This window comes from Telmatherina bonti (genome assembly GCF_933228915.1).
Source record: "Telmatherina bonti genome assembly, chromosome: 11".
NCBI classification, from domain to species: Eukaryota; Metazoa; Chordata; class Actinopteri; order Atheriniformes; family Telmatherinidae; genus Telmatherina; species Telmatherina bonti.
Window position 1 is genome coordinate 32,379,679 of NC_136629.1, and position 20,473 is coordinate 32,400,151.

Below are 20,473 nucleotides of genomic sequence, written 5' to 3' on the forward strand. Positions count from 1 at the left end.
CGAAAAGGGAGGACTATCCGCGTAGAGGACTTTCAGCTTTTTGCCTGCTGCCGGTTTGGTTTGTGTCTGGAAAATACTGACTACTCTAACTGTACTACTCCTACCGACTAAAAACTGACTACTTTGTCTTTATGCCCTACGACAAAGATGAATACTGATCCTTCCATCTGTGTCCTGTGTTCTTTACGTCTGTAATTTGGTGCATTTCCAGGGCTCTTGTGGTGTTTTCCCTAACACAGTAATTGGAGCAGTACCACCAGAAACCACAGGAGCAACGTAGCGTAGTAGAGTTGATGTGTGAACAGCAGAAGGAGGAAAGAAGTCATGGTGTACTAACCTGAATGCTGCAGTGCCGTCTGGTGGATATATTGCCCATCATGCAAATGTAAAGGACACATGGGACGTTTGAAATGAATATACCTAAAGAGAGCATAAATGGTTTCTAATGGGAACCCTGAAAGACAATTCCAACATTTTGTTCATTTAAAATAAAAATAATAAACAAACAGGTGGCCTTTCAGTGAGAAGTTGCTTTTATGCTCCTTCTATGACTGCTCATGAGTATCAGTGACCTTGTGGGCCTGCAGGTATTTGGCTGTAAAATGACGCAGTTAATGACACGGTCTCGATAACCTGGTTTCCCTCCACTCCACTGAATCATATTATACTGTTGCATACCACGTGTGTTTTTGTGCCCTCCTGACTTTCAGAATGAAGTTTCTAATTATAGTGTTCTGACTGTCTCAGGACACAACTCGCTGGTTGAAGATCATGTGTTTAAGTGGGCTATAGAAATGGACAGTGCAAAGCAGTACTGAATGCTGATAATAAGGTTTGATTAATTACTCTTCAACAAGGAATGCAACATATTTTAGAAAAGCTATAGCTGACATTATCAGAAACAAGTAATGCAAAGATGTTCATATCAGGTATTTAGATTTATCACAGCAGCTTTAGTGCCCAAGTAAACTTTGGCAATTTACCAGAATACAACAGCAACATTTTTTTCTAAACTAGAAAGCAGCTCTTATCAACACACCTGTTCATTTCTTGCAATGACATGTTAAGATGTTTCCGTTTTGGGGATCAAAATCTACACAATGCTGGCCGATTCCCTTCCTATGGAACAGGTAAGCTAACATAAGCACTAGGGGGAACCTGTGGTCTTAATTGGCTGACATTTGCTAATGCTAGCAATCATGCTAACATAGATTCATTTTAAAATTATAAATGTTGCAAAATATTTTCTTGAATGGACAATGTGACCTAATTCAATCCCTACAAAACACTGTTTTTTATTTTGTGTAAGTAATAAAAGTGAAACCAATACTACATATTTCACCTTAAAACTGCTTCTTCTAATTTATTTCATGGCACACCGGCACTAATTATGCATATTTCTGCAGCGTCACAGGGCTGGCTAACCAATGTTTTGTTCCAACCAGGACACACATGATCACATGACAGCTGCATTTTGTTTTATTGGATAAAAATTGGATATCAACACATTGGCCGTTTTGGAAACGCAACGTGGCTGATTCAAAGAAAAGCAAGAGGACATTATCTACTGGAAGGGAAGAAATTAAGAGCGAATGTAAAAGAACAAGAAATGACACAATTTTCAACATGTACTGACTTTTACTTGTTACAGAGAGTTGAGAGAAATTGCAAGACGAGAGTGAATAAGACTGGGGAAGGGGGGTGCCAAAGTGCAAGATCTCCCAAACTTCAGTAGTGCTGCTTTTAAATAAAAAACAAAAAAAAAAAACCAAACTTAGTAAAAGAAAAAAAAAGGTTTTCTCAGTTGAATGCCAGTCTGCACTAATTTTACCAAGAGTTGGATATTTGGTAAAAATCCAAAATAACATAAGCAAACTTACAGGGTCTGATCACTAACAAGGGTAATAATGCTAGCAAACGATCGACACATTTCAATTGAATTTAAATGTGACTGAAGTATAACACTTACATTTAAGCCCGTCATATTTACCTATATATATATATATATATATATATATATACGTGTGTGTGTGTGTGTGGTGTGTGTGTGTGTATGTTAGTGTGTGTGTATGTATATGTAAAAAAAAAAAAAAAAACATGAAACAAAAAAACAAGTAATATCCAACAGGAATTCAACAAATACTTGGATGAATTTGCTAATTTAAAATGTAGTTAAACCTCCTGGGTGAATGATCTGATTCACAACTAGAAAAAAAGGGGATTTACTAAATTTAAATAACTCAAGTTCAAATGACAAAGCAATTACAGAGAACTTCTCTGTAAACTTCAGTTCATTATGCACACCATATGCACCTTTGCAATCAAGGAAAATAAGATACAGCAAAATAAATCAGCAACATTAAAAGAAGCTTAACATTGTGCAATCATTGTTGTGCAAGTCACTGCAAGCCACACCACTACAAGAATCAGATTATTCTATACTTTAAATTTGATATATATGAACACAAGACAGCTGAATCACAGCAAACCATCGACTGACTGTAACCATTCCTATTTACTTAAAAGTTGCAATTCCGCCTTTAGTTCTTTTTGCTGCATGTCTTTGTTAGCTGCACACATTTTTCTTACAATTATCATCTACAGTCTGGGGCGTCTCAGAATTGTGGTTACGTGGCATGAGACTCAAACCAAATCAAGATACAAAAGAGCATAAGAGATAAGAATTTACCTGTCTCACATGTCTTTGCAGCTCCACAACAATGGTACAAAATGAAAAAGCAAAAATAGAAAAACAGCACAGCAAAACCCAAAAGAAGAAAGCTAAATGTCTAAAAGAATTCAATACAACATATATGTATTTTAGGAATAAAATAAATTCTAAAGGTCCTCAATTACATTCTTAAACAGATGAAAAGTCACAGATTATTTTTACTAACAGCAAGGGACTTAAATAGATAAAACTATGTGGAATAATTGCTTCTATGGATAAATATATCATGTCTTTTTTCAGAATTGTTAATCAAGTGGGCATCTGTTTTACTGGCTAAATTTATCAAAAAGATTAAATTACTTAGCTTTCTAAAAGATTATCCCAACTCCAATGAAATTAAGACATTGTGTAAAACATAAAGAACAATATTTGTAGACTGCTCAAAAATCACCTGTTTGGATCGTTTCACATGTTAACAGGTTAAACTGGAAACAGGTGAGTGTAGCGATTGGGTTTGAAAGGAGCATCCAGAAAAGGCTCAGTCATTAATAAGCAAGGATGGGTTGAGGTTCACAACTTTGCAAACAACTGCATGGAAAAAATAAAAAAATAAAATAAATAAATAATATATGCCACAACACAGCATGATCTTACAAGATACAAGAATACTTTATTCATCCCCAAGCGGAAATTCAAGGTTTCAGTACAACCCGACCAAGATCAGACAAACAAACACAAGATAACAGACCAGGCAGTCCTGAGGCCTCACAGCCGGTTTCATCCGGTGCCGCCTTTCAACAGAAAAGAACAGAAGTATATTAAGATTGAGGGCAAAAAACAGGTACCACCAGACTGTGCCTCGTGGGGGCAAAAAAAACACCTCATGTACACATGAGCACAAATTCAGACGATAGACAACACAGGCAAGTCCGGAGAAGGCAGTGGAAGATAGGAGGAAGTATCAGTTTTATTTCTGAGGTCAACAAAGGAAAATAAAAACCAACGTAGATCTTCTCACTCCAGTTCCTAAATGAGTGAAACTGAACAAAATATAAGCAGGAATGACGAACCCTAGAATATCTCTCCACAACCATCAGTGTACTACAATTGTCTTATTAGTTAGAGACAAGTACTGTTTTGCTAATAAAAAAAAGTATTGGCTTTGCTGGATTATTTCCCAATAATCATCAGGGGAGAAACAGGGTACACCCTGAACTGGTTTCCAAACCATCACAGTGTGGAAGGAGGGCTTAACTTTAAATGAACTGTGGCCATTTTTAAAGATCCTTTCAGGTATATGAACCCTGTAACAGATTTTGTGGAATTATAAACCAAGGTTTATCCTGGTTACATACATATTATAATATCAAAATATTCCGAGAATCTTGGAGAAAAAAACTGTTTATCAATTTGAACATTAAATATTTAGTGTTTGTAGTGTGATTTATTTACATTTTGCACTATGTCCCAACATCACTAATGTGTCCATCCCTCTAGGAAAGTAAAATCAGAGAAAATAACTAACTCAGAAGTCATAATGGTTACAGTTTGAGGATGTCTGAAACTTTGGAAGATGGAAGAAAAGAAGTTTCTTAAGTTCCAATCCAGATGTGACATGAGTTATGAAATAGCTGCAACGCCTTTCTGTCATTTCATCTAATGATCACCTGATTGCTGACTGAGAATCCAGGACAGCTTATTGATCCTGTTGAAGTTCCAGGACCAGCTAGTAATATTATCACACCCCCAACGTTACATAAAGCACACTTAGCAGAGCAACAAACAGCATCTCTGTGTGTGTGAACTAAAAACATGCTGTTACTGTTTATATTATACAGTAGTGGTTTTAGCTCAGTGGGATGTTTTCCTGGAGCTCTTTCATGTTATCTGCCGTTGTGGAGTGTGTTTGTGTGTGCGGAAGATCCACATTCTCACACTTTCGCCTGCTGTGATGTTTAAACTCAAGCTGTGTGCAAGTCTTGACCTCTGCAGCAACTTTTAAACACCAAACCAAGTATCCTTTCAACTTCATCTGCAGCTATCACAACATCGATGCAGGAGATATATTAAGCAGCTGCATACACGCAGGCTGTCTGATATCACAAGTCAAGAATAGCTCTGGCCCAGTATGTCTTCAGTCACACCGTCATCTGGCGCACTGGGAGACATGATGCGCCAGTCACGTCCACGCAGCGCAGCGCAGCGCAGCGCACTGCGAATCAGTGACCATTTGACCTTGTCATCATTTCTTCAGCAGGAGCCCCTGTTCTTTGCATGTTCTGAGTTTTGCAAGCGCAGAATAATAGCGGTGTGTGCACTCCCAGCGCGTGCCCCCTTCCACCATCACCCCTCACCCCCCCCACCACCACCACCAGAGAGCTCTTTTGGCAGGCTGTGTCAGCAGTCTGATGCACAGTCCTTTTTCACACTTGACTGTACGTTGCACACGCACGAGAAACACGCACACTTACCCTCATATAAGCGGCCTGCGATGCCGTCTCACGTGAGATGCGCGTCGGTTCGTGGGAATAGAAAACGTTGATGCATGCATCCGCCTGTTATTCTCTCCCCTCGTTCAGATGCAAAACTCAACGCTTCGCAGTCGTGCAGCTGGCACACATACAGGCTGCAGGGCTGCATGGTGAGATGGGGGGGGGGGGGGGGGGGGGGGGGGGGGGGGATTTCGACAAATAGCAGACCAGCTGGTTACTTTGGATTTTTACAAATAAGCCACCAGATTATAATGGTTGTAAAACATGCGTCACAGTCTGGAAGCAGAACTTGGGCGGTGTAATAATGTCACAAGCTCTTTATTTATGCAACAAATCCCAAACTGGTTCTATTAACTCAACTTTGCTCTAATTGGCATCCCTGTGGCCACTCTTTTATTGATTGCTTTATTTTTCTATTGAACTGGCGACCAGTCCCTGGTGTACCCTAACTCTTGCCTCCTATTGCTGGGATAGGTTCCACTCCAGCTTCATTGTGACCCAGAATTGGACAAAGCACAGAGGGAAAAAATGGATTTTTATTGATCAGCTCTGGAGCCACAACTATAAAACTGCCTGAAGAAGGCAACATGCATAGTGCATGTTGATGAAAAATCATTTCTATCCCACTTACCACTAAAATTCACTCTAATATCCTCTAGTTTAAGCATTGCTTAACATTACTCTTGCAGCTTCCTCAAAGTGCTTTACAAAGCTTTGTATCTACTAGAAAAAAACATTTTTAGGGATCATTTATTCATCTTGCATAAATAATTGATGAGTTGACATTTGTTTTATTTGCATTTGAAATTTCTCTTGAACTTGTAACATAATCTGTCAGATTCAAACATTAGGAAGCTTTTTTTTTTTTTTTTTTTTTTTTTAATGGACACATTAAGTAGCCAAAACATGCCATATTTCTTTTCAAGTTTAATTTTAAACTAAGGATCCATTCACTAGAACTGCAGGCTGATATGCGATATGTCATTGCTGCCTAAATTAGCAGCAGTTATGAAAGGGAGACGGTGACAGCCAGACCTCCTGGTTTCCTCTGACTCCTCCTGACTAATCAGCTGCACTTGAGCAGGTTTGGAGATAATCCTCTGTGTAAATCTTGAGCCAGCCCTGGGGCATGCATCCAGCTCAGGGGGATATGGTTCAGGGAAAGAGCAGGGGTCCATCACTCCAAAGGATGGTGGTTGGATTCTTCACTTTCTATGTTTGAAAGTGATTTTGGGCAACACAATAAACCCCACAGTGACATCAATCTGTTCACTGGTTTGATTATGCATGTATGATGGAGGAGTTCTGCATGCATAAAGTGATATATGAATGTTTGAAGATATGAATTAGTTTAGTAAGCTTCTGGCTTACAAAACAATAACTCGAACAACTCCTTTCTACCTTCACTCCTTGCTCCAGAGCTACACTCCCTCTCAACAGTTACGCTCTTCCAGTGAAAGACACCCCACTTTTCTACCACTGTGTGGGACTAAATCACAAGTCAGACTCTTTTATTCTGTTGTTCCACGATGGTGGAACGACCTGCGTAACTCTATCTTTTCTGCAGGGTCCCTGTCTACTTAAAGTGGAACTATTATGTGCATTTCAGGCTAATTTATTTTTATTTCTGAGACCAGAAGGGCTGGGATTGATCGAGTTATTGTCACAAATCGCTTTATTTACTTCAGACCAACCCTCTCCATAGGCTGTCAGATCAGCCTGTGGGCAAAACGAGTGGATTGAGACTCTTCCGCATTAAGCCCCGCCTCCCGCCACTGCACTACATCGGGAGCGCGCACCGCAACTGCTTTCTCCGTCATTGTAACATCTCATAAACAGAAGGATTAGGCTCATATGAACTCAATAAAAAAACTAAATACAATGTCAACACATAGCATACAGCCCTACATGTTGGAACGTGAATCAGACCCTGAAAACGAAGTGGAAAACAGCAACCCACAGCAACGAATGCAGCAGGATGTCTCTCTTTGGTAAACTCACCAGCCATCGTTGGAAATAACTTTATCCAAAGTTTTCCACCCGCCTGATGTATTTGTACATGCCCTTGTTAACCAGTAGAAGGTAACCAATCACCGAACCTTATCCCCCGGGACGTCACAAGGGTTTCCAAGTAGAAAAAACTCTCTGAAGCGACGCGTTTTTCGTCGCCATGGAAACCGAATAGAGAGAGTGCTGAAACTCAAACTCAAACTCAAACTCAAACATGCGTTTAGGTGATAAAAACAGTGCCGTTCACATGTCTGATGAGGATTCAACACTGTAACACTGTAGAAAGCTCAGAAAACTCCAAATACCATAATAGCACCCCTTTAAAAGCAAGCTGAAGACTCAACTCTACAAGGAACATTTCTGCACTTAGTTTTATTCAATTTTTCAGAGGAATTGGAGAACTTAGCCTAGTTTTTTGCACCAAATATTGTGGAATTTACTCTTTGTATTTTAGCATAGAATATTGTAAGGAAGAGAAGAATAACAAAAGGAAAAAAAAAAGATTGTAGCACTACATGTCCAACCAAACTCACTGCAGTCTGACCAACGCCTATCTATGATCTCCTCTACTGTTTGATTTCATGCTTGTGGTGTTCTCACTCTCATATGTAAGTCACTTTGGATAAAAGTGTCTGCTAAATAGAACAGAACAGAAATACAGTAAAATCCTTGTAGAATTTAGCCAAAGTTTAAAGGGGCGTAATAATCTCAGCTGTCTGTTGCTGGTAAAATTTTTAGTGTCCAGGTGGTAATCCATGTGAATTCAATTCATTTTGTCGGCTCAGGACAGTTTTCTCAAGGCACTTTTGATACACTCCAATTTATTGTAATCCAATTATAATCATTTAAAACAAGTCTGTTACACTATCTCTATAAGGTCACTTAATGTTAACTGTGTTAACATAAGACAGTTATTAAACAAAGCCCTGGTAAGGAAAACCTACAGATGACTCCAAATCTTTCCTTTTGTCTTCTTATGGAAAAACTCCTAAGTCAGACAGAACAGGATAATGAGGAAATTCTGTGGTTCATTTTCAATGATTAAAGGCAAAGTCAGATACCTGAGCTGGTTACTCTTACTAGGACGGTAAATTAGGATGAAAAATGTACATTTTAAAAGTGGCTACACCTACCAAAACTACAAAATGTTTCCCATCTCCAGTAGAACTGTTTATCCTCAGTGCTTTGGGACAACAATGAAATAAACACAAGCAGTTCCTCCTTGGAGACAAGCTTGTATCAACATGAAGGGATGACTCGAACCTGTACGCTGTGTTGGACAACAATTTGACATAATCAAGACCTTTTGAGAGAATTGGAATTATCTGTTCTTCTTGTCAGGACCGCAGAAGTCCGTCTGAGACTGAGCAGGTAAAATTGATCAGTCTTATCTGGTTTTGACTGAGTTCCTGCTGTCAGTTTCACAGCTTCCATGTGAGACAGTAGTCAGTAAGCATGTGCTTCTGTTAAAAAAAAAAAAGAAAAAGAAAAAGTGAACTGTGTCCACTAACATTGCCTGCAGAAGTTTTAATTAAAAAGATCAAACAAATGGAAAAATCAAAAGCTGGTGTCAATTAAAAACTTGTGAGAGCCGTGGCATCATTGGACCTGGGATGAAATGCCAAATGAATACTTTCCCATTGTACCCAGAATCCAAATATTAATGTTCATAAAATAAATGCTGTGGAACACAAAGGATTACATTAAAAAGTTTCATTATGTGGCGCCACCTGGCACAAAACCAGGATTGTGTCTGGACTGTGAAACTGCTTTGTACTCTACAGTGTGGACAAATGTTTATATTTCTTCTCTTCTGATAAGACAAGGCAGAAATCAGGGTAGACATGAGCTTTACCTCATAACTTAGCTCCCTCCTCACTACCAAGGCTATGAGACGATGAATGCTTAAGAGTAACAGATTTAAAGTAGCAGAGTCATCCATGGGTTTTTGGTTTGGGTTTGTTAGTTTTTGCTGTTGCCTAGTTTTTGTCTTGTTTCCTGTTTTATCTTGAAGTTTTACTCTGGTGCATTCTTGTTGCTTCATGTTTGTAATTATTTCCCTCAGTATTTAAGATCCTGGTTTGCCTTCATGCAGACCCGTTCATTGTGTTTCTGTATGCGTGTTTGTCAGTACTCTGGTCAGGTCCTTGGTCTTTGTATTATCTTTATTAACCTGTGTCATCTTGATTTTGATGTTTGTTAATGAAGTCATCTTCCAGTCATTCCATGATCCAAGTGCATCACTGAGTTCTGCGTTTGGGTCCTTCCTTTCATCATTTGTCCACTTTCCATAACATACATCAAACCTGATGATCATTCTGATCATTTTTCCTTTTACTTGTAAACAAGACCCTGAGATATTCCATCACTTCTACATGATAAAACTCCCCTCTTCACCTGAAGGGAGTACTGCATATGTCAACATCCTTATCACTGTAAGAAACATGGTCTCAGATTTATGGGCACTGATTCATATTCCAGCTACATCCACAACCTGCAGAGCACTACATGGTGATCTCTGTGATGATGAAGGAAAAACAATGTCCATGCCTCGTGCATTTTCATACATTTATATCCTGCTAATAGTTATTTATAACAGTTGTCAAAGTCTTAAACCCATGTCTGTGACCATGTCTAACATGGATCATTCAGATGTATCTCCCAGTAGATGATGCAGGGAGACAATGGCATGCAGAATTAACTCTGGCATTTAGTATTTCTGAGGCTAACCCTCAGAATCCCTCAGGAAACCTGGTTTAAAGCCTTTTCCAAAATGGTCTGTCAAACATCTAAGTCTTCTTAATGATGCCAGTATCTCATATTTGTGTGCTTGCATTTAAGTTTTTTTCTTTTTTTAAATCTTTCTGACTGATTTAGTACCAAATAGTTAACAGAGTTCAAGTGAGGGTCTTCTTGATGCTGTTAACTAAAAGTAACAGTAAAGAGAAGTATGTGAGAAAACAACCACCCTCATTTTCTCTTTTAATAGACAAGCCCCTCATGCTGCTGAACGCCAAGCATGTGATCTATATATACTGAGATTAACAATCAGCAGTAAACAGTAAGGCTAATGTGCCATTAAGTTATTTTTATAACACGAAACAAACTGCTTTTGCAGTTACAGCTAAGACATCTGTTTTATGAATCTTATTGATAGATAGCAAAGCAAAAACAAATTAGTGCATCTAATTTATCACCCTAGTAAACTGCACAGTTTTAGTACCCATGTCTCATCCTGTTTGTTCTCCATTTGAAACAGATGCGTGACATTAATCCACTATGATACTCTCTGGCTTGATGGTATGTTTGAATGTTTTCAATGTCTGGCAGATGTTTGCTGTCCTCCTTCATACCCTGATACAAGGGTAAACTTCTCTCCCCCATCCGCGCTCACATTCCCTCTCAGATATTCCAGCTTCACCGGTTGGGATAAATCTGTGACCCAGTTATGCAGCGGGACAGATTGCAGAATTCCCGATGACGACGAGAGTTCATCTAAATTCTTTATGGGCTCAAAACGTACCTTTCCACACGCACACAGAAAAGCCACCGGTGTAACCATTCTCATGTGTTCTGACCCACATAAAGAAAATCCTTTCGGTTCACTTGAGTTTCACATATTTTGAATCACAAAAGATTAACCTCCTGACCTGTTTCTGAGAAGTTTTTAATTTTTTTTTTTCTCCAAATCGCCATAAACTGGGCTAAAAGATAGTGAAGTCATCTGTCACTACTCAGTAACTCTAGCTAGTTTTCAGCAGTGTTGCAGGATTCCAGCAAACCAGTTCAGTGCAGCCTCCTATTAACAAATCATCTCATCAGGTTTGTGTCATTGATTTCTAATTAGTGCTAAACATGACCTGCCATGAGGCAAACAGTTCCCAGGAACTCAGGAGCATTTGTTGGTGATCCAGTGTCTTTGGGAATGGTTGCATAACTAGATTAGAGCAGTTAGTTTTAGGCTTGAGGGTCACACAGAGTCCTGATTAGCTCTTTAGCTCCCCTATCTGAAAATCTGAATAGCCTGAAGCAGCTTGCCAAACACAGTGGTTCCGAATTCAGCTCCTGCTCCAGGGGAGAGATTTTGAGGCCACTGGGAAGAGATCCAACTTGAGCTTTTTGTGGGGGGGGGGGGTTTCATGACCCCTTTCATTTGAGAACAAAGTTAATGACGGCTCAGACTCTGGTGGTTGTGAGGGTGTTGTAATAACTTTCCACACCCCACTGAAAAATAAGAGTTTTGCACCAAAAACAAAGAACATAGCAGAAGTAGCTTCTTGAAATTGACAATTATTTTTAAAGATTTTTTTTTTCTAGTACTTTTGAACAATAATGCATTAAAAAAGCTAAACAGTGCAAAACTCAATATTAACATTTAAATAACAGAACTTGCTGACTCTGCCAGATAATGGAGCCTGCAGTGCCCCCTACTGGTATATTCATATTTCTTACACATTAGTAACATTTCATTCATTCCTTCATTCATTTTCAGAACAGCTGGCCATAATTCAGGGGTCACCAACTCTGGTCCTCGGAGGCTACCACCCTGCAGGTTTTAGTGTTCCCTGGTATAAAACCCTTGATTGAAATTAAATGGTTCTCCAAGAACATGTTATTTTCTGCAATGAGCCACTGACTTGGATCAGGTGTGTACAAAAGAAACGCTAAAACCTGCAGCATGGTAGCCCTCATGACCCAAGCTGGTGCTGGAGCAGAGAGAAGCAGTTTATACCGAGTTAATTACTGTGTGCAACGATTTGGATTAAAGCAATAAAAAGAGAAACTATTTATTTTCTTGATGCATCATGACTAATAACACTGCCACACGATTTCAGCAGACAGTGAGGAGAAACATCAAGATATTTAGAGAAATTATAAAAGATAAAATCATCCCTGTACCACAGAACATGTTTTAAGAAGGCACTTTAAAGGTTTTACAAAAAAGATCAACAAAGAGTGCTTTGGGCTCTGTTTCTTTGTTTGTAGTAACAATAAACAATGTCAATAAAATTAAACCAAAATTTTCTATTCATATTAATATGTTTAAATTTTAAAATACATTAAACACATTTTTTTAAAACCACCAAACTTAAAAAAAATAAAATAAAAAGATGGCACAATATGACATATAAGGTAAATAGTCTCTGATATAGATACAATGTAACAGCAGGGACTAAATTCATAAAACTGTTTGTACACATGCACGTTGTTTCCAAGGTGCATGCACACCCATTCACAGAAACAGTCCGGTTGTGCATGACCCTGACCTCCACTCAGTTTTTAATTTAGAGATAGAAACAGGACATTACTCAACAGAAATCTCCAGATTATCAACTTGCCACCTGATGTGTTCACGTTAAGACTAACATCCACAATCTTATTTGGAGATAATCAGAAGGGAAACACAGACATATATATGGATCATGGTATTCTGGTTCAGACATAAAATACATAGACGCCATGTAGTATACGCCTATACGAGCTGACGTCTCATCGCGCCCCCATCTTGGATCGGTCTCCCATGTGCCTCAAATGCATTTATTTGTTAAGTGTAGCCCAAACCACAACAATAACCAAGTTTTACCTGATTTTTCACAGTTTGGTTTGTTACAAAGGGCAGAGATATTGTTATGATAAAGGTCACTGTCAAACATTAAAAACAACGTGCTTTTATGCTAAAATCTATTTCATATTACTATTTAACAAAGACATAAGGTAGCTAACATTATTATACATGAGGTAGGTGTTAACATTATTTATAAAGCAATTATGTAGAAAAGTGTTTTGTTTGTGTGTAATATATACGCATTGTTCCACGGAAAACAGTTATGTGGGGAAACTACGGTTGATTCTGCAGACGGAGGAGACCCATCCAATATGACGGCGATGTTGATCCACTCTCCAGCGCACAATGAGACATCTATGTATATATGTCTATGTGTTGGTTGTTTAGTTGTGATCCCAACCATAAAAACCCACCCAAAAAATGTGTGTACAACTGGTATGGAGAATGAGTTTTTCACATTCATTCTTTATAAATCCTAATTTATGCAGAGAAAAAAAGTGTGTATGTGTGTTTGTGTGTGTGTGGTTTTGCTGTGTTCACATCATTCATGTATCTATTCTTTGATCCTAAACATCATGTTGCTGCTCGGATTAAATCCTGAGAACATGGGCTGGTCAATATTTCTGAGTGTGCGTGCCTAAGTGGTATTTCAGGTGTGTGCTCTGCAGAAACCCTCTGCCACAGACATGACACCTGTGTGGTCTCTCTCCGGTGTGACTTCTCATGTGCTTCCTCAGGTGTCCACTGTGAGTAAAACTTTTGCAGCAGAAAGAGCAACAAAAAGGTTTCTCGCCTGTGTGAATCCTCATGTGTATCTTTAAATCTCCTTTCCGGCTGCACTCTTTCCCACACACGTGACAGCGATGCAGTTTCACCCCGGCGTGACCGGCCATGTGCTCAGTCAGCGCGGTTGTGCTGTTGCAGTGTTTACCACATATGTGGCAACTTTTTGAGCTCTTGTGAGACTTCAGGTGCACATCAAGACTTTCAGTGGAATCAAAGGTTCTTCCACAGACGGCACATGTGATGCTAGCGTCCTGTGAATGAAAGCGAAAAGCGTGATTTATCAATCGATGATGGGAAGTGAAAGATTTAGTGCAGGAAAAGCACTGATAGTCGGCTCCAGCTGAGTTCAAATGAGGCAGTTCGGGGGATTCTGTGGAGGTGAGGAAAGAAGTTTGGTCTTTTTCAGTTTGTGTTTGGTCTGATGGACAACTTGGGGCAGGTTTTTCACTCTCCCCTCCATCATTATGTGAAGGTAGAGTTGAAGCGAGAGATGATGGGAACTGTACCATTTCAGCTTCCTGCATGTCCTGAACCTCATCCTTAGTCTCACAGTTCTCAGTCTGGATTTGCAGAAGTGGTTTTGCTTCCTCCTGTTTGCCGTTCTCCCAGACAAAAGAATGAAGTGGATATAAGGCACCACCCTCCTCTCCAGCATGTTCTTCTTCCTGTTGCTCAGTGGCCCAGACTTCATCATCTTCCTCTTTGATGCGACAAGACACTGGGTTCCCATCTTGGATCCCTTGCTCGCAGAAGTGCCGCTCAGGAGTTTTGTCTGTACATACAGATGATACACTAATGTCTGAAATATAGAGAAAATTCATCTTTTATATTCCCATTTATCAGTTTTATCACCAAAAGATAAAGTAACCATTGACATACATTAGACATACACTAATTACAACATACATACATACACTATTACTTTCAGAATTCATTAATTTACCATCATTTTTCCATCTCATGAGTTCATAGCTCATCTATGAAAGGTCTGTTTTTGTTCAACAAGAGCCTATTTATGCAGAAAACTACAAAATTCTCACATCTCACAGCAAAATTGTTGGCATCTTTGCTAAATTCAAAACAGCTGTTGAATTATCAAAGCTTTTAACAAGCTTTTTATATAAACATTGCAACTCTTGTTTTCAACATTTTAAGCTAAAAAAAAGTTTTGAAACATCTAACGATTCAATGTTTTTCTACAAATAAATCACCATAAATATTGAAATGACAAATATGTAGTGCTTTTTCAAACAAAGACTATTTGTGTGAAAATGTTAGAATATTGTAATAATCAGGTATTACTATAATTATAATCATTACAGATTATAGATCCATATTATGGATCCTTCTTTGACAAACCGACCCAAAAAAACTATTAGATAATTGCAAGATAATGGACAAATCCCGCCCTGTGATGGACTGGAGACCTGTCCAGGGTGTACCCTGCCTCTCACCCAAAGGCTGCTGGGATAGGCTCCAGCTTCCCATAACTCCTAATCGGATTAAGTGGTTTCAGAAGATGAATGAATGAATGAATGAATGAATGAATTGACAAATCACACTTTATTTCATGCCCTATTTATTAGTATAGTAGTCAGGTGTAATTGGCAAGAAGGTTGAATAAGAAAAAAGCAAAAAAAAAACATATATATACTGAAAATATGGAAATTTATTGCCGAACTGACATAAAATATTTTAAAAGAATAGATTTTAATAGAAAACTAAATACAAATTTAAATGCTATATAAACCGAAATAGTAAAAAGGGAATTAAAAGAATATCTTTCACAAGATGGTTATAAACCATGTTGTAGCTGTAAGTAGTTTTTATTTTATTAACTTTTTTTAAGTATTAAGTTGTTTTTTTTCTTTGGGTTTTTTTTTTTTTTTTTTTAAATAAATGGCTAAAGTTTGATAACAGCAAGCACAAATGGACATAATATATGCTTTTAATGGAAAAGTTTGTCATTATGATAGAGAATAAATACAAACACCTTAAATCACAAATTGTTTAATAACTAATACATTATAAAGAATAACTTTCATTTATGGGTCGTGTATAATATTCTCCTATCTGACATAGATAAATAATCTTATTACTCAGGTCATAAACTCTTACCTATTGAATCAGTCAAATAACTTAGACTTTAAACAGTCATATTGTCAGTCTGCCAACAAACTCATTCAGGTAAAAAAAAAAAACTGATATTGAGTCACTTTTCTTCCTTTTCAGGTGATAAAAAATGCACATTGTACATCAAAAGTGAGTTAAGTATTGAATGAGAGACAGCTAAAATAAATTAGATGTATTCAAGTAGAAAAGAAGGCATTTAAAGGATGGTAAAATGTGAGTAAAGCAGCTGAAAACAAACCTGCCCTCTGTTTGGACGTGAACTCCTGCAGCAGATCTCTCAACCTCTCGTTCTCCTGCTTTGAACTGGAAGCTTCTTCTTCGTATTTTGCAATTGTTCTTTCAAAAACCTGAAATATTTCCTCTGCTGCAGCTGTCAGTCGCTCGCTTACAAAAGCCCTGAGAAGCAGCGGAGTCATTTTAACTTGCTGTTACGGATGAGGAGGTGAAGAATGACCCCAGGAGGTGGTTTACCACTAGAGCTGATGCTACTGATTAGCCGACATGCTACGGAAGTGGCAGTAAAAGATACACAGCGGACGAGTGCTGCCCCCTACAGGACAGGCTGCTTCTTACACCTTCCTGATCCGTTCCTCTTCTATGGTAATCCTGAGATTTTACGCCAAACATGTGTTTGGTTAATGTTTTTATCCCACCAAATTTTCTTTGTCTTAATAAATGGATTTCTTAGTTTTCTTCTATGTCCTAATGGTGTACTAATTTATTTGACTTCCTGTCTTACAAGACATGATTATGTTACAGTACTGTTTGTGTGTGTGTTTTTGTGTTTGTGTACAACAAATGCAGAACTATGCAAAAGTCTTCAATTTATAGTGCCAAGAAAACAGATGAAGGTGCAGCAGTATATTTGAAACATGTGAATCACAATTGGAGATATAATAAGTCAAAATCAGAGTTTGCAGAATTTTAAGAAACTTTATTTTGAATAAGTATCTTCACACCACAGCCTGAATCCTTTTAGACAAGCTTGTAGTATCCAGGCTGCTTGAAGGATTTTCCAATGCCTTTCTGTGGATGTTGGCTACCTGGGGGGGGGTGTAAAAGAAAGAGATAAAGAGAAAAAGAAGGGATGCTAACCATCCCTAGCTATAGGACTTATCAAAAAGATAAGTCTTCAGCCTAGTCTTAAAGGTGGGGAGGGTGTCTGCTTCCCTAACACTAACTGGGAGCTTATTCCATAAGAGAGGGGCCTGATAACCAAAGGCTCTGCCTCCTGCTCGGCTCTTTGAGACTCTAGGAACCACAAGTAAGCCTGCAGTCTGCGAACAAAGTACTCTGCTTGGTATATAAGGAACAATGAGGTCTTTGATATATAGTGGTGCCTGGTTATGGAGGGCTTTATATGTAAGGAGAAGGATTTTAAATTCTATTCTAGATTCAACAGGCAGCCAATGAAGAGAGGCTAAAACTGGAGAAATATGATCTCTCATGCTGGTTCTGGTCAGGACTCTGGCTGCAGAATTCTGGATCAGCTGAAGGCTTTTCAGGGCATATTTAGGACAGCCCAGTAATAGAGAGTTACAGTAATCTAGTCTCGAAGTAACAAAAGCGTGAACCAGTTTTTCTGCATCACTCCGAGACAGAATGTCCCTAATTTTGGCTATATTACGTAAATGAAAGAAGGCTGTTTTAGTAACCTGCTTAATATGTGGACCAAAGGACAGGTCAGGGTCAAATATTACTCCAAGGTTTCTCACTGTAGCACTGGAAGCTAAAGTAATGCCATCCAGGTTCATTACAAAACCGGAAAATTTAGCTCTGAGTTTTTCAGATCCAACGAGAATTACTTCAGTCTTATCTGAGTTTAAGAGGAGAAAATTTCTAGACATCCAAGTCTTTATGTCTATGAGACAATTTTGTAGCCTATTGGATTGGATTAATGGGGCAAAATGTATCAAATATTATACATTTAGCTTTATAGAGTTAGGAATGACTGATAGACTTTCATGTAAACCATTTTTAATGAGCTATGGTGAACAGCAGGTGGTCAATTGATGCATCTCTCAGGTCCTGCGTCAGGTCTTTGCTCCCATCCCTCTCTCCCAAGGACATCCCTCTCAGACACTGTTCATCTGTTTGTTTTTTAAAGGCTGCCTCTTTTTCCTCATCCTTCATTCAGTAGATTTTCTTTTTAAAAAAAAGTGTTTTGAGGGTGGATGGACTTAATCTCTTAAATTAAATATGAAGGCTTTGTTTGATAGTGTGAGGTTTGAAACAGAAAATGAATTGAACAATTATGGAGGAGTGTTTTTTTTTTTTAGAGAGAGAGGTTTGAACATTTCAGAAAATGCACTTAATCAATCCAAATATGCTTTTGTAAAAAAAATAATTTTTCAATTAGATATGTACATAAATTTGCCTGATAAAATCATAAGAGACAGAAAACACCAAAAATAAAGCTGATGATGAACTGAATTTCAGCCTTCTCTGGTGTACAGGACATGTTCTGATCAGCAGATGGGCGGTGGTCTCCTCTCATCAATAACACAGTGCTATTTGCTTTTTCTAGTAATGTGAAACCTCTAAACACACATATGTAAGAATTATGTAACATATGTGCATGAAGTATTGATTAAGACATGCATAAGGAATAAGGAAAAGGAAACTGCAATCCTCACACCCCAGTCTCCTTTGAAATGATGTATTTGGTGAGGGACAGGTGACAGAACTCCTAGATTCAGTATGAATAATAAAGCCACATTTGACTTTTTTCATACAGTAAGATCTGTGTGGAAATAATGAGATGTTAGTTTAATGACAGCCGGAGTCGTGACCCACTGCCCACTCCTTCTTCTGCTTCCTCCCAGCTGACCATCTGTCCCACGCTGAGCTCAAAGGAGATGAAAGGACAGTCGTGATGTGAGCTGTTGGATGCCGCTGATGTCCATCTGCAGCAGTTAAAAATACTAGTCTGAAGGAAAAAAATGGCAAGAAAATGTACACATAATGCAAGTGATTGGAAATGTGCAGGCAATACTAATCACCACTAGAGGGTACCAAATAATTCCAAATGTAATGACAGACAAGAGGCACCTTTGTGTTGTAAAGAGGAGCCTGTCTCACATAGAGCAGGGCTGTTTAGTGCTAATTCATCTCTTTATCTGCTTTCAGAAATCCAATTTACCTTGTACAAACACACAATGGATGCAATGTTTGCCAAAGTTAAAATGCAAATATGTACTAATAATGAAAGCAATAAAATGATCTGTTGTGATTTAAGTTTCCTACTGCAGCCAGTGGTGTCTGATGTTGCCCATAAAACCAGGGCCGGATTAAAAGTGCACAGGCTCCTGGGCCCAGAATGTTCCAGGGGCCCCCTTCCCCACTGCAAAATTATGAAAAGTGGGAATGACACACTGTGAAACTGCATTTCTAACATATCTCAGCCAATGGTACCAGTAGCAGTACACTAGAAACTGTGGTGTAACTATCTGGCTTTTATGTACATTTTGTTTCATGTTCAAAATGCTGGTGTTTGCCATGCATGGGCCCAACATGGGCCCCAAGGGAACATGGGCCCCTGGGCCTGTTCCCATAATGCCCATTGGATAATCTGGCCTCGCATAAAATGTCAGAGAGCTTCTTGGTTGCACAGAACAAAAACCGCTCTGTGGCTGTGCATGCAGCATTTTTTATTTAACAATATGATAAAGTGAATTTTGTCAAGCATTCTTTGACATGTACAACTGCAACCTTTCAAACTTAGGCTCTGTTTTTTCTATCTGTCATTTTCAGCAGTTAATATATTGTTTCTATGCTATTTTTTATTTATATGTAAAATCAAAATGATGCAAGTCAATTTTCCATTAGTTCGTGCAGTAGCTAAATGTTTTTGGAACGTTTTATAGAACCTTCGCTGAATGTAACAAAAATACTTTCTATGTTTCAGCTAATTCCTCTGTGTCTTTACATGTGATACTAAATATCACATCACCTCACAGCAAGAAAAGTTCCTGCTCTGATCCTCTGCTGGTGTCCTTCTGTGTGGGGTTTGCTTGTTCTTCCTGTGCATACGTGGTTTCTCTCCAGGCATTCTGCTTTCTTCCCACTGTCCAAAAACATGCATGTTAGCTTAATTAATGTGTCTGGATTCTCCCGAGGAGTATGAAAGAGAGTGTGGTTTGTCTTTGTGTTTGCTGGTAAGGGAGTGGCAAGGCAAGCTTATTTGTATGGCCCATTTCATGGACAAGATAATTCAAAGTGCTTTACATAAAAGCATTTCAGCTGGGTGTAGGAAGCATTAAAAACAAAATTTAAAAAGTAATGAAAGTAAACTGAAAAGCTCAAATAAAGTATAAAAATACATTACATAAAAAATGAAATTGTGAGGAATTAAAAGTTGTTTTGATAGAAACATTTTTAACCTTGATTGAAAACAGCTGAGAGTTTGGCAGACCTGCAGTTTTCTGGACGTTTCTTCCACATGTGAGGAGCATAAAAACTGAAGGCTGCCTCTCCATGTTTGGTTCTGACTCTGGAAACAGAAAGTAGATTTGACCCTGACAACCTGAGGGATCTAGTGGCAGCCTGTCCAGGGTGTCCCCCTGCCCCTAAAAGTACACATTCACTCTGCTAAAGTTTAGGTAGGAGGAAAAATACTCTTTCTATAACTGTGTTACAGATAGGCAAAAAGGCTGAGACATGTAAATGGGAGCTTTTTAAAAAAAAAAAAAAAAAAAAAAAAAAAAAAGTAGAGAAAAAAACAACAGACTGACTATTACAACAAAGGGATATTCTAATGTAGAAAAGCTAGGATGATCCTGCATTGCCTATAATCGCTGCTACACAAAAACCTAT

General features: G+C 38.5%; 2 protein-coding genes across 2 annotated transcripts in view; both read right to left on the reverse strand.

The window, feature by feature from the left end:
• LOC306762432 (equilibrative nucleoside transporter 1-like) overlaps nt 1-5,252 on the reverse strand; it is a 51,441-nt gene extending 46,189 nt beyond the window's left edge. The window contains exon 1 of the mRNA XM_079248887.1: nt 5,143-5,252. The gene's annotated coding sequence lies outside the window, so the exon portion shown is untranslated. The remainder of the gene's footprint in view (nt 1-5,142) is intronic.
• A 6,637-nt stretch (nt 5,253-11,889) lies between these two features.
• LOC306762383 (uncharacterized protein) lies at nt 11,890-16,074 on the reverse strand (the record flags this gene model as incomplete). Its single annotated transcript, XM_079248826.1, has 2 exons — nt 11,890-14,324; nt 15,897-16,074. The coding sequence occupies 2 exons, from the start codon at nt 16,072-16,074 to the stop codon at nt 13,354-13,356; spliced, it is 1,149 nt and encodes a 382-aa protein (XP_079104952.1). The 3' UTR covers nt 11,890-13,353.
• Between the last annotated feature and the right edge of the window lie 4,399 nt (nt 16,075-20,473).